This window comes from Ahaetulla prasina, chromosome 7 (assembly GCF_028640845.1).
Source record: "Ahaetulla prasina isolate Xishuangbanna chromosome 7, ASM2864084v1, whole genome shotgun sequence".
Classification (NCBI taxonomy): Eukaryota; Metazoa; Chordata; class Lepidosauria; order Squamata; family Colubridae; genus Ahaetulla; species Ahaetulla prasina.
Genome location: NC_080545.1, coordinates 99,664,762 through 99,690,834, shown reverse-complemented (window position 1 = coordinate 99,690,834; position 26,073 = coordinate 99,664,762). Strand labels below are relative to the sequence as shown.

General features: G+C 47.7%; 1 protein-coding gene across 2 annotated transcripts in view; it reads left to right on the top strand.

Moving 5' to 3' along the window:
- The window catches only part of TASOR2 (transcription activation suppressor family member 2), a 49,897-nt gene extending 25,303 nt beyond the window's left edge, over window positions 1-24,594 (top strand). For both annotated transcript variants that reach the window (XM_058191920.1, XM_058191919.1), the window contains 9 exons: window positions 255-1,125; window positions 4,159-4,582; window positions 5,413-9,825; window positions 12,643-12,768; window positions 14,914-15,067; window positions 16,350-16,455; window positions 19,056-19,237; window positions 20,884-20,998; window positions 22,882-24,594. In XM_058191920.1, the coding sequence (XP_058047903.1) occupies window positions 255-1,125; window positions 4,159-4,582; window positions 5,413-9,825; window positions 12,643-12,768; window positions 14,914-15,067; window positions 16,350-16,455; window positions 19,056-19,237; window positions 20,884-20,998; window positions 22,882-22,885 (6,395 nt within the window). In that variant the 3' untranslated portion in view covers window positions 22,886-24,594. The remainder of the gene's footprint in view (window positions 1-254; window positions 1,126-4,158; window positions 4,583-5,412; window positions 9,826-12,642; window positions 12,769-14,913; window positions 15,068-16,349; window positions 16,456-19,055; window positions 19,238-20,883; window positions 20,999-22,881) is intronic.
- The last annotated feature ends 1,479 nt before the right edge of the window (window positions 24,595-26,073 follow it).

The following is a 26,073-nucleotide window of genomic DNA, read 5'->3' as shown; positions in this document are numbered from 1 at the left end:
TCAATTCCAATTCAATTCTAATAATTCTAATTCAATTCTAACTCTAATACAATTCTAATCCTAATAATTCTATTCATTCCTGACCTCTTGTTTTTGCTTTTCCATCCCCCTCGATTGAACCACGTGGAGTATATCCAGCTGAACAAACCCACCCAGAATTATCTTGGGTGCTCGTGATCAGATTAAAACCAAGCCGCCCGTGGAGACAAACGGGTTTGCTCCGTCCCTAATATTTTTTGTCTCTCTTTGCACAGCTCCAAGGAAAAACATCCGTGGCGTTCCTTCGGAAAAGCAAAGGACCGAAGCTGCCTCCGTAGAAAGGGACGTGGCTGCCCCAGATACCAACCAGGCGCCCTCCGGAGGGGAGGAATGTGATTCCCACGCCTTGAATCTGTTGGCTGATTTAGCACTGAGCTCCTGTAACTCTCCCTTGGACGGGAACAGTCGAAGAGACTTTGGGCGTTTCCGTCCGTCCCGGGAACATCGTCTACACCGTGGGAAATTTTTGCACAAATCGTCGGATCACGAATATCACAGGGCTACCAAGAAACGGAAAGGCGCTTTCCTGCCAGGACAGTCGTCCCGATCGTCCCTTTGGCCCGCCAAGGAGACTGGCCGGGATAAGGACTGGCCTTTGACCGCGAAGGACCGAAGCGCCGTGAATCTCATCAAAAAGAAAAAGGCCAGGGCCAACCTCGCCAAAACTTCTCTGGCACTTCCGAGCGAGCCCGGGGATCTGTCGGACTCGAGCGTCATCATTTCCTTAGAGCACTCGTACGCCTCTCCCGTCTCCGAGATGCCCAGAAAGGCGACGCCACGTTCTCCCAACTCAAGGAACGGGGTGAAGCAGGATAAACCGGGTCCGTTAGTTGGGAAAGTGCTTCCTTTCCAGCACCAGCAGAATTCGTGCCAAGTGGGCAAACCGGTTACGAACCATTTACCGCCCGCTCGCTCTGTTGCCCTGGCTACCCGGCTGAGGGTGGACTTCTCCAACAGTCGCCAAGTGACTTCTCGCGACAAAACGGTCCAAGTTACTTTCCAGTGGGAGGCGGAATACCTCTTCGACTTGGATAGCAAATATACGAATAACTCCTTAGAAAAAACCATCATACGGGCAGTACACGGGTAAGTGAGGCTCCCCTAGACAAAATAAATACCTGATGTGGTTTGGGAGTAAAATGAGTGTCGGCTTTGGAAGCCATATTAGGCCGGAAGCTTCCATGCTGCCGCCTTCTCATGTGTGGGAAGATTTAGTAGAGAGGTTGTGTCGCTTGCTCTCTTCCATCTTCGCTGAGTCTTCACACCACCCAAGTTTTAGGTTGGTGCTGGGGCTCAGCACTCCATTCAGCCCCCTTTCAGGGTGCTGCTTAGTTATTTAGGAGTTTCGGGTTAATGTCAGAGTTCCAAGGAACACCCCCAACGAAATAAAGCTCTGAGGCTTGAGGTTCCTCAAAGTTCCAATTTATTAGAGATGTCATGTTGGCACAGCTGGGAAAACCCAAAACTGAAAGCTTCCAGGTTTTCCGCACCCAGTTGACAGTTCACAGCCCTTCCCCACACCCACAAGTTCATCACATTGTCCAGTCAACTCTTCACACTCAATTGGATACAATCTTCAGGCAGTCTCCATCAGACGCAGGATGTCCTTGAATACGTAATGTTATGACTAACTTTCTACTGCTCCAACAACAACCCCCTCCCAACTTCCCCAACTAAAATATGTGGCAGTTAAGAAGCAAAAAAGAAAACTGACCAATTGTCTTTAGACATAATTCTTCCTGTTGGTCAAGGTCAGGCCGATCCTGCATCCGGAGAAGGAGTGGTCGGAGTGCTGTCTCGAGATGGGACGGTTGGCGATTGGAGCATGTGATCGGCTGAGGAGTGAGGGGGTGGTTTGGGGTTTTTTGATTTACTGAGGAAAAACCCAGACCACTCAGATTTGGGTTTTCCCAGATATGCCAGTTTACCTATCCTAGTAAATAGACCTTTGAAAAATGCTTGCTTCGGAGTTTTTACTTGGAGTTGGGGGGTTTTCTGGAACGCTGACAACGAGTTTATTTTTTGCATTCAAAATCCTGTCCTGGTTTGTTTTCCCGAAATCAATTTTGGAGCTGAACTGGTGGCTCTGGAATTTGGTGTAATCATTTAGCAAACACTTTGATCCGGCAATCAGTTCCAGCTGTAAAGAGAACAATTCTTCGTGTGGGATCGTTAGACAAAGGATCAGCTGCAAAACTCAGCTTGCTACAGGTCGTCCTCGACTTATCACACTTTGTTCAGTGACTGTTCGAAGTTACAACGGCATTGAAAAAAGAGACTTATGGCCATTTTTCACCCTTGAACAACCGTTGCGGCTTCCCCATGGTCATGTGATCAAAATTCAGACTCTCGGCAACTGACTCATATTTATGACAGTTGCAGTATCCAGGGCTCACCTGACTCCTTTTTGCGACCATCTGACAGTCAATCAGGAAGCCAGATTCACTTAAGAACTGTGTCACAATTGAAACGATTTACTTAACCCCTGTGGCAAGAAGGGTCATAAAATGGGGTGAAGCTCACTTAACAGCTGCCTTGCTTAGCAGGGGAAATGTTGGGCTCACTTGTGGTCGTACGTTGAGGACTGCCTGTGGACCATGGGTGGAAAATGGGATACATCAATGGACATTATTGAGCAATCAAAAGTCTTGATTGCTCAATAATGTCCATTGATGTATCCCATATTGGAAGAAAGAAGAATTACCTACAATTGAAGAATGGACACTCAAAGTATCAAATCTGGCAGAAATGGCAAAAATTTCTGCTTATTTGAATATACACAAGAAAAATATATTTTAGAATGGAAAATGTGGGTTGATTATATTCAAAATAAGTATCAGATAAAAAAAATATCGAATAGCATATGAGTAAATTTAGGAAATATTTTGTATTAGATTTATTTCTGAAGGAGAGGGGAATTGAGAGTGTGATTATGTGTGGAGTGACTAGAGATTATAATTTAGGAATTATTTTGGATTATGATTGTTAGTTTTGATACCCTGCATTTTGTTCTGGGAAGTCGGGGGGGGTATGGGGAGGGGAATTAGGGGGTTGAGGCTAGAGATGGAGTGATGGTGAATGTACAGGGATTATTGAAGATGTATAAATATAATTAATGTAGGGTCGGGTCTGCCCAGTTACCATTTTAGAACGGTGGGGAGGGAGAAAAATGGACATTATTGCCGGCAGAAAATAAGTCTATATTTTTGACCTGTCACGGCAGATTCTGTCAAAGGTTTTGCTGAAATGGAGATATACTATGTCTGCAGCATTCCCCGGATCTACTAAGCTAGCAATTGAGTTGAAAGCGATAAGATTAATCCAGCACGGGTGTGTCAAACTCAACTTCATTGAGGGCTGCATCAGGGCTGTGGTTGACCTTGGGGGGGTCGAGTGGGCGTGGCCAACTGGGTGGGCGTGGCCAGGTTGATGCCACTCACTGGGCGTAGCCAACTGGGTGGGCATGGCCAAGTTGATGCCACTCCCAAAACAGCTGGCTTGTTTCCTCTTCGCATTGGGTAGTCCAGGCCGAAGCGACGCGGGCTGGCTCCTTAACATTTTCTAGGATGGCCCCGCGGGCTGGATCCAACCACATCATGGGCCAGATCCAGCCTGCGAGCCTTGTGCAGTACAATTGGTTTGCGCTGTAAACTTGAATAACAGAGTTGAGGATTCTTAGGAGGTCTTCTAGTCCAGGGGTCTCCAACCTTGGCAACTTTAAGACTTGTGGACTTCAATTCCCAGAATCCCTCAGCCAGCTTTGCTGGCTGAGGGATTCTGGGAATTGAAGTCCACAAGTCTTAAAGTTGCCAAGGTTGGAGACCCCTGTTCTAGTCCAACCGCCTGCTCGAGCAGGTGACCCTATACCACTTCAGACATAAACGGCTGTCCAGTCTCTTCTTATAAACCTCCAGGATTGGAGCATCCACAGCTCCTGGTGTCAAGTCGTTCCACTGGTTAATTGTTCTCACGGTCGAGAAATCCTTCCTGCGTTCCAGGTTGCTTCTCCCCTCGAGTTTCATTTCCAACACTTGCGGGCTCCGGCTGCAAAGCCGAGCGATGAGTGTGGTTCAATGACAAACTCCAATCCCCCGCTACTTTCCTTTCTCCTTTCTCCAGGCCCTGGGACGAAAGCCTCTCCGATGACATGGAAGAGATGAAGCTGATCCTTCACATGTGGTTGGCGCTGTTTTACAGCAAACCGGTCCAAGCGCTGACGGTACGAAAAGTGGTGGAGCACAGCAACCCTGCCAAGTACGTCTCCCTGAATAGTCTGGTGGACCCCTTGGAGCCCATGGATGATGGTGGGGGACCTTACGGGTTGGAGAAATGCCCCGCGAGTTCTCTCCCCGTAGCTGTCCGGATACCTGCCGAAGGAGGGGAAGACGGATCGGTTTCTCCTTCTGAGAAGCTACTCCCGGGGAACAGACTGTCTTCCGCCGACTCCTTAGAGGACGAGAGCCCTCTGACAAAACTTGAAGAAACCAAGGACCTGCCCCAGAAGGAAGAACTGCCTCATCCTCCTCTAAAGTCCGTTGACGAGGTAAGATTTCGGTGGGCCCCGTAGAGTCAACGAACGGCCAAGGTGTGAATCGCTCTCCTGGGTAAGGAATGCCGATTGGCCCCAGCGGGAGAGAGAAGATTTGCAGATCGGGGTTGAATCGTGCGGTCTGTGGTTATCTCTGAGCTTGTTTGCTTGCAGGTGTTTCGTGACCCAACTAGGGAACGTCATCAGGGCTAAGAAGGTGTTGGCCTTTATGGAATGGAGGTGAAGGAGAAGGGGAGGAAGAAAAGGAGAAAGGAAGTGGAAGGAGGCAGAGGAGGAGGAGAAGAGGAGGAGGAGGAAAAAGGAGGGAGGAGGAAGAGGAGAAGAAGAAGGAGAAAGGAAGGGGGAAGAGGAGAAAGGGGGAGGAGAAAGGAAGGGGAGAGGCAGAGGGGGAGGAAAGGGAGGAGGAGGAAAAAGGAGGGAGGAGGGAGAAGGGGAAAGGAGGGGGGAGGAAGAAGAGAAGGAGAAAGGAAGGGGGAAGAGGAGAAAGGAGGGAGAGAAAGAAAGGGGAGAGGCAGAGAGGAGGGAAGGGGGAGGAAGAGAAAAGAGAGGGAGGAGGGGGGAAAAGGGAGGAGGAAGAGGAGAAGGAGAAAGGAGGACAAGGAGGAGAAAAGAGGGAGGAGGAAAAGGAGAAAGGAGGCAGCGGAGGAAGAAAAAAGAGGGGGAATTCCAGTCCCAATTATGGTCGTAAGTCGAGTCCTACCTATATGTTCCTTGCATAACTTGTTGGTTTTAAAACCTGTAAAGAGATTGTTTTTGTTTTTTTTGCTAAATCTTTTTGTGTCTGTCTGCAAATCTGAAAGCTGGATTTCCCCCCCCCCCCCCAGGTGGTTGAAGCAGAGCCCAAAGAACAAACCTCACTTCACCCTGTGCTTCCTATTGAAAACCCGCCTGGAGTTGACGAGCGTGTGAACCCTCCGATCTGTCAAACCAAGACAGACAGAAGTCAAGAGACTATGTCAGTTGAAACTTCCCCAAACGACGCATCTGTGCCTACGGGACCTCCAGTGGAGGGTTCAAGAAACCAACAGCCCATCGCAAGCACCCAAGTTGCTCTTTCGGTAACAAATAGGGGAACTGACGTTGGGTCTTCTTCTGAAGAAGTGAAGAAGGACAACCTCCCAGCTGGTGGTCCCAACCCAAGAATGTGGAAAGAAGTGGAGTTAAAAGCGGATGTGAATTCTCGGAAGCCCACCAATCCAGTGAACGAAGTGGGAAACCAGCCTAGACTTTGTACGGATGAGCGAGATGGAGAAGGCGTGGACTTGGGATCCATTGATCTTGTGCTCTCCAAAAGCAACGATGCTGACATGGAAATCCAAGATATGGATCTGGTTTCAGAGGACGAGGGAGAACCTGCAGAGAGCAGTGTGAAAGGAAGGGAAGAAATAGATGGTATGAGTGATGTCTCGTCATCCGGACAAGGTCCTCTCTCATCTAGGGCATCATCCCCAGATGCTTCATCTGGGCATCCGACAGAATTCCCAGGTGTCCAAGAAGCTGCGGTAGGACCATCCTCAAGTTCTGTATCTCCAAACCAAATGGGGTTGATGGATATGGTTCCTCAGCAGGCGACCTCAATCCATCCAGTGGCTGTTGATGAAAAGATGGTTGGATCAACCTCAAGTTCTATATCTCCAAACCAAAGGGAGTTGGTGGATACGGTTCCTCAGCAGAAGGCCTCATTCCAGCTAGTGACTGTTGATGAAAAAATGGTTGGATCAACCTCAAGTTCTATATCTCCAAACCAAATGGAGTTGTTGGATACGGTTCCTCAGCAGAAGGCCTCATTCCAGCTAGTGACTGTTGATGAAAAAATGGTTGGATCAACCTCAAGTTCTATATCTCCAAACCAAATGGAGTTGGTGGATACGGTTCCTCAGCAGAAGGCCTCATTCCAGCTAGTGACTGTTGATGAAAAGATGGTTGGATCAACCTCAAGTTCTATATCTCCAAACCAAATGGGGTTGATGGATATGGTTCCTCAGCAGAAGGCCTCATTCCATCTAGTGATTGCTGATGAAAAAATGGTTGAATCAACCTCAAGTTCTATATCTCCAAACCAAATGGAGTTGTTGGATACGGTTCCTCAGCAGAAGGCCTCATTCCAGCTAGTGACTGTTGATGAAAAAATGATTGGATCAACCTCAAGTTCTATATCTCCAAACCAAATGGAGTTGTTGGATACGGTTCCTCAGCAGAAGGCCTCATTCCATCCAGTGACTGTTGATGAAAAGATGGTTGGATCAGCCTCAAATTCTGTATCTCCGAACCAAATGGAGTTGTTGGATACGGTTCCTCAGCAGAAGGCCTCATTCCATCCAGTGACTGTTGATGAAAAGATGGTTGGATCGGCCATGGATCCCACGTCTCCAAAACAAACAGACGAGGTGGAGAACTCGCACGATGAAGCGGTCTTAGCCAATTCAGTTTCTACTGAAGCTTCTGGAGACTTCTCAAACGATCTTGCAACTCAAGATGGACCCTTCTATCAAAGTCCACAGGAACCAGTGGAAAGTCCTAGGGTCCCTAAACAAGTTGACGTGGTTGACCTTTCCTCAGTTTCCCAGGAAGACGGAAGGATCTATTCATCCTGTCTGCCTTCATGGCAGGCTAGTCCTGTCCATCGAGTGTCTGATGAAGAACCATCAAGGATCCAGGAAGACCATCCCGAGAACCCCTTGTATCACATTTTCCAAAATCCGATGGGTTTGATTGAAGATATTTCTCAGGACAGTACAGACTTGGCTGATCCGGCTGTGTTGCACCTTTGTGAACCAAACAAAAATTTCTGTGTGAACTTGGTACCAAACAGTATATCAACTCGGCAGGAATCGGTAGAAAACCAAGACAGTTTGGTTGCATTCGCTCAACATCTTCCCCTCACCAAAGAAATGGATCTGGTTGAAAGTCCTGAAGGAGACCATCCAGCTAGTCCTGTCCATCAGGAAACCTCTGATGAAGCTGCAACATTGCAGGACAATTCCGATGTCAAACTGGATTTGCTTGAGGATTCCTCCATTCCCCAAGAAAAAGATGTCATTCACCCAACAGAGAATGTTTTGGGGCCAGTTAATGAACAACGGAGTGCAGAGTCTGATTTGGGAACTCAAGAGGAACAGAAGATCAATCAGGGAGAAAAGATCCCGGTGGATTCCCAGCCCGCAAAAGAATACCCGAGCTCAGAGTCGCACGATGCGGAATCTGAAGCTTCCTTCAAGAGTGAAACGTGTTTGGATCTAGAGAATATCAGAGACTCTTCTGCAAGAGAAGAAGAAGAAGACGGGTCCCCCGATGACGGTGTTGAAAAACCAACCGTTTCCACGACCGCTGTAGCTGAAGAGGTCCATGTTTTAATGAACGAATTGGTAGACACGGTGTGCGCTACGATAGCTCAGAGTGAAGAAATGAGGGCTCTAAAGTGTTTAGATTGGATTGATTCAGCCATGCTGGAGTGTGTGACGCCTCCCGGGAGCGACGATGAAGGTTGTCCAACTGATCAGGATTCCCATGCGGACGTGAAATGGGTTGAGGAATGTTTAGAAGAGAGTTCCAGCTTTGATGAGCAAGAAGAAGACTTACAAGCCAGGGTAGAAGGACGAGGAGAGTTGGATTCATCATCAAATGAGAACGCAACGTCCGATCCAGGAGATGCTTCTGAAAAAGCAGAACTTCAAGGAAATGATGCTACCTCAGCTGCCACGGAGACCTTCTCAAGTTGTGGCACAAGTCAAGCAGAGCTGGACACAGCCAGCCCAAAAAGCAGATGTTCATGGCTCGAAACCACTGAGTCCCCAGATGACAACAGTGCAAAGGTGGATGACTATGGTGTGTCCACTTTGGAGAAAGTTGGGCAAACAGAGGCTAGTCCAGAAGAACCCAATTGCGACAGGGAAGACTGTCCTAGAGGAGAAGATGTGGGGAACACATCCTTTGTCCCAGCAAAATGTCAGGAGGACTCTTTGGCAGAAGAACCTGGTTCTTTGGTTGACCGAGATTCAAAGGAAGCTCCAGAGGATTGTGAAGAAGAGGCCCAAGAAGAAGCAAAGGGGTGTTTGGGAAGTCTTGAAGATCCTCTACCTGACGAAAGGACACAGATGTCCACCAGTTCTTCAGGCACAGACACAGACTGGGAAGATGAATATCTGACGGTGGACGATGGTCAAGATCCCTGCGTAGATTGGTATCCCACAAGAACAATTGAGAGTTGGTATCAACCAAGATTCAAGGCCTCCCCAAGCATTGAATCTGAGTTAACCCGTAGTTCAGGTCCTGGGAATGAGACTTGTAAAGATGGGGATTGGGTGTCCTCAGAAGCTAGCCAGAAGACGTCAGATGCCGGGTCCCTGAAACGCAACGTTCCTTTTGGTTTAAAAAAAGATTGCTTATGGTCTCGTGATATGGACCATAAACCCGAGCCCTTCAAGGATTATATCAATTTCTCCATCACCAAGAAGCACAAGGAGAAAAGCAGGACTTTCCACACGTTCTCCAAAGAGCACAACCCTTTCTCCAGAGATTTGGGGTCCATCAACTCCTGGAACAGGAACTGGGATTTTCTGAGTGACCCAATTCAGAACATTTTAGACATGGAATCCCTGCAATTCCACTGCAGGATCCAGGAACTCCTGAAGAGATCACAACGTTCTACCTCCTGTGTTCTTCCCAGCAAGAAGGTCCCATGTCAAGGGATAGCAGAAGGGTTGCCGTCGAGGACGGTCTCGGAAGAGACAATTGCTAAGTTTCCAACCAGAAGCAAAAGTCCACTACTGGTCACCGTTGTCAACCCAAATTTGAGGACTGGGCACCGATACAGTGACATCTATGGCCCGTTTCCGGCCAGCCTAGATCCCTTTGTCCCTAGGAGTCAAGGCGGACTCAGTCCGAAATATCCCTTCCCTTCTTTGCGTCTCCAGAAACTGACCTACCATAAGCTGAACAGTTTTTCCCGGGATATCTCGTCCGTTCTTGAAGACTTTGCCGAATTTAGCCGGGCGATGACCTCGGAGAGCGTGCGGATGGGCAACCCTGGAAGAGACCTCACTGCTACCTCAGGAAAGGCAGGTGAGATACGGTACCCACCTCAACCTCCCACGCCGCTCGTCTATGAGGACCTTCTCGCCGAGCTGCGCAACGCACTACATTTCCAGCTAAAAAATGTGGCCCAGGAAGCATCCCGAAAACCCTTCTCCTTCTACTTGATGGAAACGGAAGATGACCCGTTCTTCGGGAGAGTAAAGGTAGGATTTGGGGGCGAGGGGGGGGTTTGAAGGGGGTCTTGGGGTCCCTGGGAGGAAGAGGGCTGCTTCAGAATGTCTGCGTGTGGTTGAAAAGATGCGCCAAGGTCACTCGGGACTGCTGTCATGTAGGGTTTCTCAAACTTGCCCCTTGAAGATGGGTGGACTACAACACCCAGAATTCCCCAGCCATCCTTTGTAGACTTCAACTCCCAGAATTTCAAGCTAGCATGGGTGGACTTCAGCTCCCAGAATCCCTCAGCCAGCATGCTTTAAGATGGGTAAACTTCAACTCCCAGAATTCCCCAGTCAGCAGACTGATGAATTCTGGGAGTTGAAGTCCACCCATCGTAAACATGCAGGCTGAGGGATTCTGGGAGCTGAAGTCCATCCATATTAGAGTTGCCATGGTTGAGACACACTGCCATAAAACTATCGTTTCCAAACAGGAAGTCAGTTTCTTCGTTGTTTAGCTTCTTCCTCTGCCTTTCCGTCCCTTCATTTATTAGGCAGCATTGAAAGACATTTTGGCTCTTTGGATGTATAAACCAGAGATTGGTCGGCTGTTTCGTAGCATCCTGTGTGGGTGTGGTCCTAGTCTTTTGTGCTGTAACAACCTGGTTAATGGGCTGTGTGGAAGCCCATTACCACTACAGGAGGTTACATTCCCAGAACTCAGGATGTTTCCACACAGCCCATTAACCAGGTCATTACAGCACAAAAGACCAGGACCACACCCACACAGGATGCTACGAAACAGCCGACCAATCTACAAACACCCACTTCATCTACCAATCAAGATGCAACCACACAGCTAACCAACCCGCTCACAGCAACACTCCCCACCTCCCCACCAGTATTAATAGAGAGACGGCAGCTCTGACCACGCTTTGCTCGCACAAGCACGAAGCCAAAAGCACCAACCTGAAGATGATGAGTGAGACCTCGTCGAAACGTCGCCAAGACACTCTCAACCTTACATGGGAAAAGACCCGAATATGCCAAGACCTACATACCTATACCCGTGAAAACGTGTGTGTGTGTGTGTGTGTGTGTGTGTATATATATATATATATATATATATATATATATATATATATATATATATATATATATATATATATATATATCAGGTGAATAAACAAGGATTTACAAGTATTGGAAAAGTTGTACTTCAGTAAATGATATGACAGGACTAGAACTCACTGTCCCTGGTGATTGGATCAAAGTCACCCAGCCAACTTCCAATTTTACGCGGAGAAAACCCGAATAACCAAAGACCTACATACAAACCCCCGCGAAAACCTCAGAAAACAAATATATATATATATATATATAGATGGAGAGAGAGAGAGTGGGAGGGAGGGAGGGAGAGAGCGCGGGGAGAAAAAAGGAGAAAAGAATCAGGTGAATCTTCAGGCTTCAGCTTCGTGCTTCTGGGAGAAATGTAAACACGAAGCTGTAAACACTTAGCCTGAAGATGACGAATGGGATTTCGTTGAAACATCGCCAAGACACTTCCAATTTTACGCGGGAGAAAACCCGAATAACCAAAGATCTACATACAAACACCCGCGAAAACCTCAGAAAACAAATATATATATATATATATATAGATGGAGAGAGAGAGAGTGGGAGGGAGGGAGGGAGAGAGCGCGGGGAGAAAAAAAAGGAGAAAAAGAATCAGGTGAATAAACAAGGGATTTACAAGTATTGGAAAAGTTGTACTTCAGTAAATGATATGACAGGACTAGAATGCACAGTCTCCGGGTGATTGGCCCAAAGTCACCCAGCCAACTTTCGTACCTAAGGCAGGAACTAGAACTCACCCAGTGATGAGTCCAAGAGCCAGTCACCCAGCTGGCTTTTATGCCTAAGGCGCCGTCCCCTGGTGATTGGACCAAAGTCACCCAGCTGGCTTTCATGCCTCAGGTGGGACTAGAACTCACCGTCCCCTGGTGATTGGATCAAAGTCACCCAGCTGGCTTTCATGCCTCAGGTGGAGCTAGAACTCACCGTCCCCTGATGATTGGACCAAAGTCACCCAGCTGGCTTTCATGCCTCAGGTGGAGCTAGAACTCACTGTCCCCTGGTGATTGGACCAGAGTCACCCAGCCGGCTTTCATGCCTCAGGTGGAGCTAGAACTCACCGTCCCCTGGTGATTGGACCAAAGTCACCCAGCTGGCTTTCATGCCTCAGGTGGAGCTAGAACTCACTGTCCCCTGGTGATTGGACCAGAGTCACCCAGCCGGCTTTCATGCCTCAGGTGGAGCTAGAACTCACTGTCCCCTGGTGATTGGATCAACGTCACCCAGCTGGCTTTCATGCCTCAGGTGGGACTAAAACTCACCGTCCCCTGGTGATTGGACCAAAGTCACCCAGCCGGCTTTCATGTCTCAGGTGGAGCTAGAACTCACCGTCCCCTGGTGATTGGACCAAAGTCACCCAGCTGGCTTTCATGCCTCAGGTGGAGCTAGAACTCACCGTCCCCTGGTGATTGGACCAAAGTCACCGGCCAGCTTTTATGCCTAAGAAGGGACTAGAACTCCCAATCTCCTAGTTTTTACGCCAGTACCTTAACCAGGAAGGATACACAAAGATTCCACACACACCCTTAAGTATTTGTGCATCAGACTGTATCACCTTGATGCAGACGATGCGGAATAGGGGCAAAAACGAGAGGTGTTCCGTGCACAGCTGAGTCTGCCCACGCCAGGCGTCTTGTGTTGTGTGCTTGTGGTTCACCTCACCCTAGTTGCAGCTTGTGTTTTTCACGGACGGCGTTTTTTTTCCCCCCCTCCCCGATTTTTTCCTTCCAGAATTTGCTAAAGAAAGGTGGCCACTCCGAAGTGGATCTACTGCAGTTCTGCAAAGGAAGCGGCGTGGAAATGGAGAACCTGTTGGTCATCGTTCGGAACGAGGACATTTTCTTACACATCCACAAAGTAAGTTCAAAACTCGGCTTTCGGCTCTTCCGGGAAATAATTCTCAGCCCTTTATTACCGACGAAGCCGGATTTCTGTCTTGTCGAAGAGATCTTTGGGGGGGGGGGGGGAATGTGGTAGAGACTAGAATTGCAGAGTTGGAAGGGACCTTGGAGGTCTTCTAGTCCAACCCTCTGCTCAGGGTTCCATCCTTACGAAGTCGGTCAAACGAGGAGCCAGATTGTTGGGGGGGCAAGAGGCGGTTAGAGAGTGCTGGAAGGCACTGCGGAGCGGTATATAAGTCTTTTACTAAGTGGGAAGGAAGGGAGGGAGGGCAGGGCCTGGCGGCTGCAGTGGTTAGAATGCAGTATTGCAAGCCAACTCTGCCCACCGCCAGCAGTTCGATCCTGACCAGCTCAAGGTTGACTCGGCCTTCCATCCTTCTGAGCTGGGTAAAACGAGGACCCAGATTGTTGGGGGCAAGAGGCTGACTCTCTAAAGCAGGGGTCTCCAACCTTGGCAACTTTAAGACTTGTGGACCTCAACTCCCAGAGTTCCTCAGCCAGCTTTGCTGGCTGAGGAACTCTGGGAGTTGAAGTCCACAAGTCTTAAAGTTGCCAAGGTTGGAGACCCCTGCTGTAAAGCGGTATATAACTCTAAGGGCTATTGCTATTTGTGATTCTCTCATCCGGCTTCCAATAAGCGACGGGGGAAGCTGGATTCCCCTTCGCCACTTCGTTGTCGTTCGGATTTCCTTAACGACTCAAATCAGTATCAATATCAACCAGACTAGAGCTGGAAGGGACCTTGGAGGTTCTTCTAGTCTAACCCCCTGCTCCAGCAGGAGAGTCACCCTAGACGAGTGATGGCTGACCTCTTTGCTGTCACGTGCCCACGTGCGTGTTCCCACACCCATAATTCAATGCGCCCCACACACACACATGCACACGTGAACCCCCCCCCTTGCGCTCCCCCCACTTTTGGCACATGATGGCACGGTGGGTCTGGTAGGCCTGTTTTTTTGCCTGCCCCAGGCTCCAGAGACTTCCTTGGAGCCTGGGGAGGGCGAAAACAGCCTTCCCCACCCTCCCAAATGGCCCATTTGGCAACTTCTGGTGGGCCTGGAAGGCCTGAAAAATCAGCTCGCCGGCGCACGCATGCGCACCGGAGCTAAGCTAGGGCAACGCTCAGGTGCCCACTGATACGGCTCCGCGTGCCACCTGTGCACACATGCCATAGGTTCGCCATCAAGGCCCTGGACCGTTCCTGACAAATGGCTGTCCAATCTTTTCTTGAAGAACTCCAGTGAGAGAGCACCCACAAATTCTGGGGCCTCTGTGGCTCAGACTGCTAATGCAGTCTGTTATTAACAGCAGCTGCCTGCAATTACTGCAGGTTCTAGTCCCACCAGGGCCCAAGGTTGACTCAGCCTTCCATCCTTTATAAGGTAGGTAAATGAGGACCCAGATTGTTGGGGGCAATACAAGTTGACTTTGTATATAAATATACAAATAGGATGAAGACTATTGCTAACATAGTGTAAGCCGCCCTGAGTCTTCGGAGAAGGGCGGGATATAAATGCAAATTAAAAAAAATAAATTCTGGAGGCAAGCAGTTCCACTGGCTAATTATTCTCACTGATAAGAAATTCCTCCTTAGTTCTAAGTAGCTTCTCTCCTTGATTAGTTTCCACCCTTTGCTCCTTGTCCTTCCTTCGGGTGCTTTGGAGAATAGCTTGACTCCCTCTTCTTAGGGGCAGCCCCTTGGATATTGGAAGACTGCTATCATGTCACCCCTAATCCTTTTTTTCATTATTTTTTTTTTTTACATTTATATCCCGCCCTTCTCCGAAGACTCAGGGCGGCTTACATTGTGTAAGGCAATAGTCTCATTCTATTTGTATATTTATATACAAAGTCAACTTATTGCCCCCCCCAACAATCTGGGTCCTCATTTTACCTACCTTATAAAGGATGGAAGGCTGAGTCAATCTTGGGCCTGGTGGGACTAGAACCTGCAGTAATTGCAGGCAGCTGTGTTTAATAACAGGCTTCTTACAGCCTGAGCCACACCCCGGCCCTATTCATTCAACTAGATATACCCAGTTCCAGTTGCCTTTGGGGCTGTGCTCCTTCATTAGTTTCTCTCTCTTGGCTGCTTCCACAGGTCCCTTCCTTGCTGCATCTCAAACGCTGCCCCAACGTGACTTTTGCTGGGGTCGACAGCCCCGAAGACCCCCTGGAGCACACCTACCAGGAGCTGTTCCACAGCGGGGGCTTTGTGGTGTCCGATGACAACGTGCTCGAGGGAATGACCGTAGGTGAGTCTGCCTGCTTCCGATGGCCAGGTTGCAAACTCTCCAGCCAAGCCGGGAAGGAAGGCGTCCATGCTTCACAGCCACGTCGGTTGTAGATGGAACCACTGGTCCTGGCCACGCCCGTAGGGGGAAGTGACCTGCTTGTGATGTGTGCATGCTGGCTGGCTGGGGAATTCTGGGAGTTGAAGTCCAGCCATCTTAAAGAATGCTGGCTGGGGAATTCTGGGAGATAGAATAGAATAGAATAGAATAGAATAGAATAGAATAGAATAGAATAGAATAGAATAGAATAGAATAGAATAGAATTTATTGGCCAAGTGTGATTGGACACACAAGGAATTTGTCTTGGTGTATCTGCTCTCAGTGTACATAAAAGAAAAGATACCTTCATCAAGGTACAATATTTAACATTTACAACACAAATGATGGTCATAGGGTATAATTTAACACCTAATGATAAGCAACAAAAGTTACAGTCATACAGTCATAAGTGGGAGGAGATGGGTGATAGGAACGATGAGAAGATTAATAGTAGTGCAGATTTAGTAAATAGTTTGACAATGTTGAGGGAATTATTTGTTTAGCAGAGTGATGGCCTTCGGGAAAAAACTGTTCTTGTGTCTAGTTGTTCTGGTGTGCAGTGCTCTATAGCATCGTTTTGAGGGTAGGAGTTGAAACAGTTTATGTCCAGGATGCGAGGGGTCTGTAACTATATTCACGGCCCTCTTCTTGATTTGTGCAGTATACAGGTCCATTGAGGAAGGCAGGTTGGTAGCAATTATTTTTTCTGCAGTTCTAATGATCCTCTGAAGTCTGTGTCTGTCTTGTTGGGTTGCAGAACCAAACCAGACAGTTATAGAGGTGCAAATGACAGACAGTTGAAGTCCACCCATCTTAAAGCAGTGCTGGATAAGGAATTCCGGGAGTTGAAGTCCACCCATCTTAAAGCATTGCTGGCTGAGGAATTCTTGGAGTGGAAGTCCACCCATCTTAAAGCATGCTGGCTGGGGAATTCTGGGAGTTGAAGTCCACCCATCTTAAAGCATGCTGGCTGGGGAATTCTGGGAGTGGAAGTCCACCCATCTGAAAGAATGCTGGCTGGGGAATTCTGGGAGTGGAAGTCCACCCATCTTAAAGCATGCTGGCTGGGGAATTCTGGGAGTGGAAGTCCACCCATCTGAAAGAATGCTGGCTGGGGAATTCTGGGAGTGGAAGTCCACCCATCTGAAAGTAGCCAGGGTTGAGAGGAAGGAGACTAACAGAGGGCCCATGTTCTTTTCTCCAGGGGAGCTGAAAGACGTGATTAAAACTCTGGAGAAACTCAACAGTCATGGGAGATGGAAGTGGTTCCTTCACTACCGAGAATCCAAGAAGCTGAAGGAAGATGCCAGGTGAGATCAGTCAGAATATTGCTGGAAGGGACCTTGGAGGTCTTCTAGTCCAGCCCCCTGCTCAAGCAGGAGACCCTATGCCAAGATCCCCCACATCCCCAAGAACCTTCTCTTTGGTCTCAGCCTTGCTTCCCGCTTGGTTCGCATCCAGCCGTACCAAATCTATATATTTGTGGACAAGCCCATCTGCAACATAAGCCAACCTTCAGTTTTATAACCAAAATCCCATCAAAAATGCACCACAAATGGACTTGTGGCTGACATATTTTTTTTGTGATACGTTGATTAAAAAACTATGGTTCTGCTTATCTGCCAGGTGGCTTGTATGTATGTAATATGTATGTGTATGTATGTATTCACACACACACACACATATGAGATGAATATTTTTAGAAAGTATTACTGTATATCCTCTTGGATAAAACCAGCAGAACCAAATTTTAGGAGTGTATTTTGACATTTAAAATTCTTGGCTAATCTGCGAGTATATACGGTACTCCTGAAGCACCTTATAAGAGAACCACATGAATTCAGGTGGTGGTTCATTTATTCAGGCAGGGCCCAATATATGAATTGAGGCAGTTATATTTTATCTAACCAGGGTTAACTGTAAGCGTGTTGCGTGAAGCTGGCCAACGCGGTTTTCACAGGTAATTTTATTTATTTATTTAGATGTCTATATCAGAGAGGTCTCCAACCTTGGCAACTTGAAGCCTGGCGGACTTCAACTCCCAGAATTCCCCAGCCAGCTTTGCTGGCTGGGGGATTCTAGGAGTTGAAGTCCACCAGGCTTAAAGTTGCCAAGGTTGGAAACTTCTAGTCTATATTGTCCACCTCACTTCTGTGACTCTGGGCAGTCTACAGTAGTGGCCAAATTTGTGGAAACCTTTTGGGAGAAGTGTATTTTCTAAAACTAGCTAATAACAGCACTTTTTGGGGGAGTAGTACCATAAAATTATATATCAATGGAAAGATTTTAATCAAGAATGTAATGCAATAACTTTTATAAAGGATTTGCTATTAAAATAGCAGTTATAGGATAAAGAAAAAAGTGAAACACGTAGAAAAAATGAGATATACAAAAATGATCCCCAGGTCAGTTAATGCTTAGTTGAGTAACCTTTAGCATGAATGACGGCCTTACAACGTCTTCCCATGGAGTGAACCAAGTCTTTGAGTTCTGCAGCTGTTATAATGTGAAACCAAGATTGAATGATGGCTTCTATTAACTGGGTTTTATTGTTGGGTCGCTTCTGACTAACAAAGTTATTTAGTCGACTCCATAGATTTTCCATTGGGTTAAGATCTGGGCTATTCCCAGGCCATTCCAGCAGTGGAATAGGATTCTCTTGAAACTCCAAAAAAAAAAAGTGTTAATAACCATCAAATTTCAAAAATACACTTTTCCAAAAAGGTTTCCACAATTTTGGCCACTACTGCAGAACAACATAAAAGGACCATATAAATATACCAATAAAAGCATAATTTTCAAACCAGTGACAATTTAGACGTGAAAACAAATCAGATAAAAATTCAAACGCTAGAAGATTCCTCTGCTTTGGTATTACAGACATTCCTTGACTTACAATGGTTCGTTTAGTGACCATTCGAAGTTACAACGGCCCTGAAAAAAGTGACTTATGGCCTGTTTTCACACTTACGACCATGTGCAGCATCACCGTGGTCACGTGATCAGAATTCAGATGCTTAGCAACCCAACTCATATTTATGACGGTTGCAATGTCCCGGGGTCACGTGATCCCATTTTGCAACCACCTGACAAGCCAAGTCAAGGGGAAAGCCAGATTCACTTAACAACCGCGTGACTAACTTCACTGCAGGGGTTCACTTAACAACCGTGGCTGAAAAGGTCATAAAATTTATTTATTTATTTTATTTAATCACACTTTTATACCGCCCTATCTCCCAAGGGACTCAGGGCGGTTTACAGCCTGTTAAAAAACACAAATACATAACTATAAATACAGCAATAAGAACATTAATTAAAAAACTTATTTGATAAGGCCAAATTAAAATTTACAATTAAAACAATAAAACCCCATTAAAACTACATTTGATAAAAGCTAACCCAGTCCTGCGCAAATAAATAGATGTGTCTTAAGCTCGCGGCGAAAGGTTCTAAGGGCAGGAAGTTGACGGAGTCCCAGGGGAAGTTCATTCCAGAGGGTGGGGGCCCCCACAGAGAAGGCCCTTCCCCTGGGTGTCGCCAGTCGGCACTGCCTGGCGGACGGCACCCAAAGGAGTCCCTCCCGGTGAGAGCGCACGGGTCGGTGGGAGGCAGTCGGTGGCAGCAGACGGTCCCGTAAGTAGCCCGGCCCTAAGCCATGGAGCGCTTTGAAGATGGTTACCAACACCTTGAAGCGCAGTGAATTCACTGAACCAGTCTTGCTTAGCGACTGAAATTTGGATTGTGGTCGTCAGTACTGTGGGTGGGAAGCTGGACATATCAGTGGACAAAATACTGCTATTGTTTTTTTCCAAATGGGAAAAAATGAGCTGGATTGAATTTGCTGCAGACGGACTGGGGAGTTGTTGTCCCGGCCCAAGGGATCACCTCTTGGCCTTCTTTCTTCCCGCAGGGGGGATCTTGCCGCAAACACCAAGGAATCAGTCCTGAAATCCTGCCAGGTAGCCAACATGACGGAGGTCCTGCATTACCACAAGTGTGACTCCAAATCCTGCACAAGATTTGAGCGCTTCAACTGCCTGTTGAACTTGCAAATTCAACACATCACCAAGAGGTTCGCAGTATTTCTCACAGGTAAGCTAGCTGTACCCCTCGTTCCTGTCCCCTCAAAATGTAGAGGGGCCCGAAAAAGACCCTGAAGCAGGGGTGAAATGCTCCCAGTTCGGACCAGATCGCCTGATCCGGTAGCGATGGCGGCAGGTGGTTCAGAGAACTGGTAGCAAAAATCCCTGCGCTCCCCTCCCCATGCCCAGCTGAGCTGCGCGATCATCAGAGGTTGGTTTTTTTTTAACTTTTAAAAGCATTTTTTCTTTGGCCGAAAAAATGCTTTTAAAAGTAAAAAAAAAAAAAAAGGATCTGATGATCACGGGGCTCAGCTGGGATCATCACAACCTTTTAAAAGCATTTTTTCTACAACCTCTTCGACCGATTGTGGCAAAAAAAAATGCTTTTAAAAGGTTCTGACAATCAGGCAACTCAGCTGGGATCATCAGAACCCCTTAAAAACATTTTTTCAACCGAAGAGGTTGTAGAAAAAATGCTTTTAAAAGTTTAAAAAAAAAAAAAAGGATCTGATGATCGCGCGGCTCAGCTCGGCCGAAGAGGTTGTAGAAAAAATGCTTTTAAAAGGTTCTGATGATCAGGCAACTCAGCTGGGATCATCAGGACCCCTTAAAAGCATTTTTTCAACCGAAGAGGTTGTAGAAAAAAATGCTTTTAAAAGTAAAAAAAAAAAAAGTTGGCCACGCCCACCCAGTCACATTGCCCCCACCAAGCCACACCCACAGAACCGGTAGTAACAAATTTTACATTTCACCACTGCCCTGAAGGCATTTTTCCCCAGCGCGCAGGTCCTCATTCTGGAACTGTTCCGTTTGCAGAAACGACCACAATCGAGCCCGAAACATCTGTCACTAAGCGAGATATTTGTTGAGTATCGGCCCATTTCATGACCTTTCTTGCCACGGTGTTTAAGCGAAGCTGGCTCCCCCCAGTTGACTTTGCTTGTCAGAAGGACCAGATCATAAGTTACATCAATCGTATACGGTCACTTCAAACGGTCAACTAAGCGAGTTGGCCCCTCCTAAGTCCATTGTCACGTCGAACGGACCCTAAGCGATTGGTGGTCAGTGGAGGAACGACCTTTATCTAGTTTTACAGGTAGCCCTCGACTTACAACCGCAATGGAGCCCCAAATTTACGTTGTTATGTAAGCGAAACGTTTGTTTAAGGGAGCTTTTTCCCGTTTTTCGACTTTTGCTGCCACGGTTGTTAAAAAGTGAACCACCCCTGGCTGTTCATTTAGTAACGCGGTTGTTAAAGCGAATCTGGTTTCCCGCTGGTCAGAAGGTGGCAAAAGTGGGGGGCTCACAGGACCCTGGAACACAGCGACCGTCCCAAATGGGAACCTGTTGCCAAGCGTGTGAATTTTGGCCGCACAGCCACGGCGAGGCTGCGACGGTCGTAAGTGCAAAAAATGACCCCAAGTCCCTTTCCTCAGCGCCGTTGTAACTTTGAACCGTCCCTAAGTGAGCTGTTGTAAGTTGAAATACTACCTGTATTTGGCGATCGATGCCATCCTGGCCTCTTTTTCTGTGCTCTGGCATTGAGATTCCCTTCTGTGAAATGGGCGCAGGCCCCCCAAAGGACGATTTTTATGGGTTCTCGTCCAGGAGAATAATCTCATTTCTTTCCCCCCCCTCCTTTTTCCATCCCGGCAGAAAATGCCAGCGCCAACTGGGAAGCCTTGGAGGACAAAGGCATTTTCAGCCTGAACATCAGCAACTTCATCGCCACCGCACAAGGCCTGGTGGCGCCGTTCGGAAGCGGCTTCTGGTAAGAAGGACAGCCGCCGAATCGAGCAAGCGAGACGTGAAAAACGTCGAGGGCGGATTTTGAAAAGTCGACAATTGGACCGAAGCGCTTTTCTTTTTCTTTTTTTTAAAAAAAATATATTTATTATGTTTTAGCGAGGGGAATAAAACACACAAAAGAGAAAAAAAGAAAAGAAGGGTATAACCATAACAAAAATTGTGCGCAAAGAAAAAGGGGAAAAAAATGATCCCAAACATCCAACATTAAACATAAATATATATATATAATCAATTGGTTGGATGCTAGGGAAAAAAAATTAAAAACAAAAAACCCTGATAAATTTCTCTCTCCCCCCCCCCTTCCATTTTAGCAAATAGTTATCAACTTTCTCTGGGATGGGAAGCGCTTTTGTTTTAAAAGTTTTGTTTTATATTTATTATTTGGTTATAATTATGTGGAGTAGTGCGGTGGCCTACAGGTGGAGCTCTTGCCTCACAATCAGGAGGCTATGAGTTCAATTCTAGGCAGAAGGCAGATAAATAAATAAATAAATAAAAATATTTCTCTTTGGGCAACACCAGAGTGTATCTGCTGAAAAAAAACACTCTGCATTGACGACAGGAAGGGCATCCGGCCTGTAAACATTCAGCTCCATTAAGTTGCCCAGACTCTACCCCGATACAAGGGATTACGGGGTCATAAAAAGAAGATGATTTGATTATAATTGTTTAATATTTTACTTAACTGCCCGTCTCATAATGGAACAACTGTTCGGAGGCCGTGTTGCTCTGGATTTTTTTTTTCCCCCCCGCAGAAGAAACGGGTGGAAACGTTTTCTCCACATACGAACGTTCATTGAGTGATTGCTCATAAAGTTAAGAACGGCACTGAAAAAAGTGACTCAGGGCCGTTTTTTTTACACTTAACGACCGTCATAGCATCCCTACGATTGGAGCTCGGGCACTTGGCAACTGACTCATATTTATGACAGTTGCAGTATCCCTAGGTTACGTGATTCCCTGTTGTGTCTGCTGCACCTCCCCCCTCGAGCCGGGCCTCCTGGCTGAGAGTGACTCGGAGAGTGAGGGGGAAGAGCCGACAGGGCTTCCCTCTGCAGAATCTTCCTCATTGGCTCCGCTCCAGATTCCAGAAGCAGGCCAGGTGGAGGAGGAGAAGCTGACACGGCCTCTTTCCCCTGACCCCTCCTCCTCCTCCTCCCTGGCAGAGCTCCAAGAGCCATCTGAGGAGAATCAATTGTGGTTAGACGCAAGGCAGCGACGCCGAGTGAAGCGTGCGCAGCAAAAGGAGAGGAGGGGCCGGCCCAGAGAGTGCTGAGTCCCGGAGCCACATCCCACAGGGTATAAAAGTGGGTGGAGCTGCCTTTGGGCTCCGTGACGGACAAAAACAGACTTTTGGGAGCTTTGGCTGTGCTATTTTGTGATTCAGACTTTGGCTTCTGTTTATTCCTGCATTGCAATTACGCTGGTCTGAGGAGAACTTGGCGGGCAATTGCAGGTTCGTTGCCAGAACTGTTATCTGTCGTCGGAGTAAATTGCTGGCAAAGAGAGTCAGCTCGTGTGTCGTTTTGGTTGTGGTTGGGAGGGGACAGAACATTCCCCATTTGCGACCTTCCGACAAGCCAAGTTAATAGGGAGGTAGCCATTTTGTCGGAAATGGTATAGGGTCTCCTGCTTGGGGGTGGGGGTTGGACTAGATGGCCTACAAGGTCCCTTCCAACTCTAATCTAAGCCGTGGGACCCAATTTAACAACTCGTGTGATTTGCTTAAGGACCGGGGCAAGATAGGTCGCAAAATGGGGCAAAACTCACTTAGCAACTGTCTTCCTTGGCAACTTTCGGGCTCAGTTGTGACTAACCAGTAACGGTGGCCGATGTTTGTTTCAGGTAACCAGGATAAACTGCTTTCTGCCTTCTTGCAACCAACCAGGGATCGCAACGCCAAACCCGATTTGTCTGTCCGTTGCGGACGTTCCCGGAGACTCCGGACTCTTGTCCCCCTCACTCCAATTAAGCAGCCGTGATTCCTGTACGAGGTCAAGCAGGCGGGCCTCCCACCCTCCCCAGGACGGTTTTATTTTAGCGCCTTAGCAAGGTGGCTTGGGAAAGGGGCGCTGTTTTATTTAAACACAACGTGGAACCTCAAAAAGGAAAATGCATTTTGACGTTCTCGACTCTCTCCGAATAGGAAAATTAGGAAAGCATAGGAATCCGGGGATTCTCCATTGTGCAGCTTAGTATCCACATAGGAAAAATTAAAAAAAAAAAAAATCTGCTTACTTGAAGGGTTACAAATCAATTGACCTCAACCCAGCACTTCAGATACCTGGTTGGGTGCACTCCGAAAGTGGGGGTGGGGTGGGTGTGTTGAGTGTTGTACAAGCACTGTGTTAGGTTGGGGTGTCCAGTTCCCCAGCCGGTGGACCTCAACTCCCAGAATCCCCCATCCATTGAACTTTCAGCTCCCAGAATCCCCCACCCATTGAACTTCCAGCTCCCAGAATCCCCCACCCATTGAACTTCCAGCTCCCAGAATCTCCCATCCATTGGACTTCCAACTCCCAGAATCCCCCACCCATTGACCTTCCAGCTCCCAGTATCCCCCACCCATTGAACTTTCAGCTCCCAGAATCTCCCATCCATTGAACTTCCAGCTCCCAGAATCTTCCATCCATTGAACTTTCAGCTCCCAGAATCCCCCATCCATTGAACTTCCAGCTCCCAGAATCCCCCACCCATTGGACTTCCAACTCCCAGAATCCCCCACCCATTGACCTTCCAACTCCCAGAATCTCCCATCCTTTGAACTTTCAGCTCCCAGAATCCCCCATCCTTTGAACTTCCAACTCCCAGAATCCCCCATCCATTGACCTTCCAACTCCCAGAATCCCCCACCCATTGAACTTTCAGCTCCCAGAATCCCCCATCCATTGACCTTCCAACTCCCAGAATCCGCTACCCATTGAACTTTCAGCTCCCAGAATCCCCCATCCTTTGAACTTTCAGCTCCCAGAATGCCTCATCCATTGGACTTCCAACTCCCAGAATTCTGGGCGTTGAAAAGTCCACTGGCTGGGGAACTCTGGGAGTTGAAGTCCACCTTTCTTAAAGTCGCCGTGGCTGGACACCGCTCGTGCACTGGCTTTTAACACAACTCCCCTGCAATTGTGCTCAAGGATGCATGAATGACAAGTGTGCTACATGCGTCTCGTGGGCTTTTTAGGATCCGGGATTATTTTGCACACCCAACGAACATCGGACCGAATCGCACAAGAGTCATTACAAGGGGTGTTTTATGGGGTGGGGGTGGGGTGGGTGGGTGGGCGGGGAAAAACTGGGGTGACGAGAGTAGATAATCCAAGTTTAGTAGCACTTGTTTTCTCTTGTAGATAAGCATGGTTTGTTTGGATTCTGGAGTTAGGTCTTTCTCGAGAGCTCTGTTCGTCGTATCGCAATAAGGGGCGGCGGGGGGGGTGTTTGTTCATTCAGTTGGAGCACTAATAAAAATTGGGCCTTGTAAGATACGTTCGCCCGTCTTTGGGGGAAAAAATATGAATTCTTTTGTAACTAATCTTTATAAATAAACTTGACTTGAAAAGGCATAGTGGAATTATTTGGGGGGGGGGGGGAAGAGCACAATTAAAAAAATAAAACCAACTAGAAGATAACCACACGGAGGGTGTTACAATGGACAATGGGAAGCGGGGGGGGGGGGAATCTAAATTTTATACATTGATTGTGTGGGTTTGGCAGTTCAGGGACTGCCTGTATTTCTTTTGATAACTCAAGGCAGTGAATACAAATATTCTTTCCTCCTCCTGTTTTCCTCCTAACAACCCTGTGAGGTGGGTTGGATTTAGAGGGACTGGCCCAAAATCACCCAGCTGCCTTTCTTACCTCAGGAACTAGAACTCACTGTCTCCTGGTGATTGGCCCAAAATCACCCAGCTGCCTTTCTTACCTCAGGAACTAGAACTCACTGTCTCCTGGTGATTGGCCCAAAATCACCCAGCTGCCTTTCTTACTTGAGGAACTAGAACTCACTGTCTCCTGGCGATTGGCCCAAAATCACCCAGTCATCTTTCTTAGTGAGGAACTAGAACTCAGTCTCCTGGTGATTGGCCCAAAATCACCTAACCACCTTTCATGCCTAAGGAGGAACTAGAACTCACTGTCTCCTGGTGATTGGCCCAAAATCACCCAACCACCTTTCATGCCTAAGGAGGAACTAGAACTCACTGTCTCCTGGTGATTGGCCCAAAATCACCCAACTGCCTTTCATGCCTACAGAGGAACTAGAACTCACTGTCTCCTGGTGATTGGCCCAAAATCACCCAACCACCTTTCATGCCTAAGGAGGAACTAGAACTCACTGTCTCCTGGTGATTGGCCCAAAATCACCCAACTGCCTTTCATGCCTACAGAGGAACTAGAACTCACTGTCTCCTGGCAATTGGCCCAAAATCACCCAGCTGCCTTTCTTATCTGAGGAACTAGAACTCCTTGTCTCCTGGCGATTGGCCCAAAATCACCCAGCCAGCTCTCATGCCTAAAGCGGGACTAGGACAGAAACTCTTGATCGTAATGCATCTTTCTAGGAATGGAGGAGACACGACTGGACCACCTTGTGAGAGAGGATAGGAGCTTCTTTCGCTAAGTTTGTAGTACATGAGAAGGACGACGACTATGGGGTCCTTGGGGCTTTCTGAGCTGGGTGGTTTTCTTGCAGACATTTCATGACCCAACAAGGTAACATCATCCCTGCTAGAAGGCAGTGGGGTTTGCAGAGAGAACAGGGAGGAGCTGGAGGATGGTGGAGTCTCTGAGCTTGGTGGTTTCCTTGCAGACATTTCATGACCCAGCTAGGTAACATCATCAGTGGTAAAAGGGAGTGGTGTGTTTGTGGAGACGGAGGAAGACAAGAGGAGGTGGAGGGAAAGAGGAACACAATGGGCTCCTTGAAGCCCTCGGAACTTGCTTGTTTTCTCACAGATGTTTCATTACCGAACTAGACGACGTCATCAATGAACTGGGTTTTACTTGGCAGCGCCAAAATCCGCCCCCGCTCTAGGCCAGGGG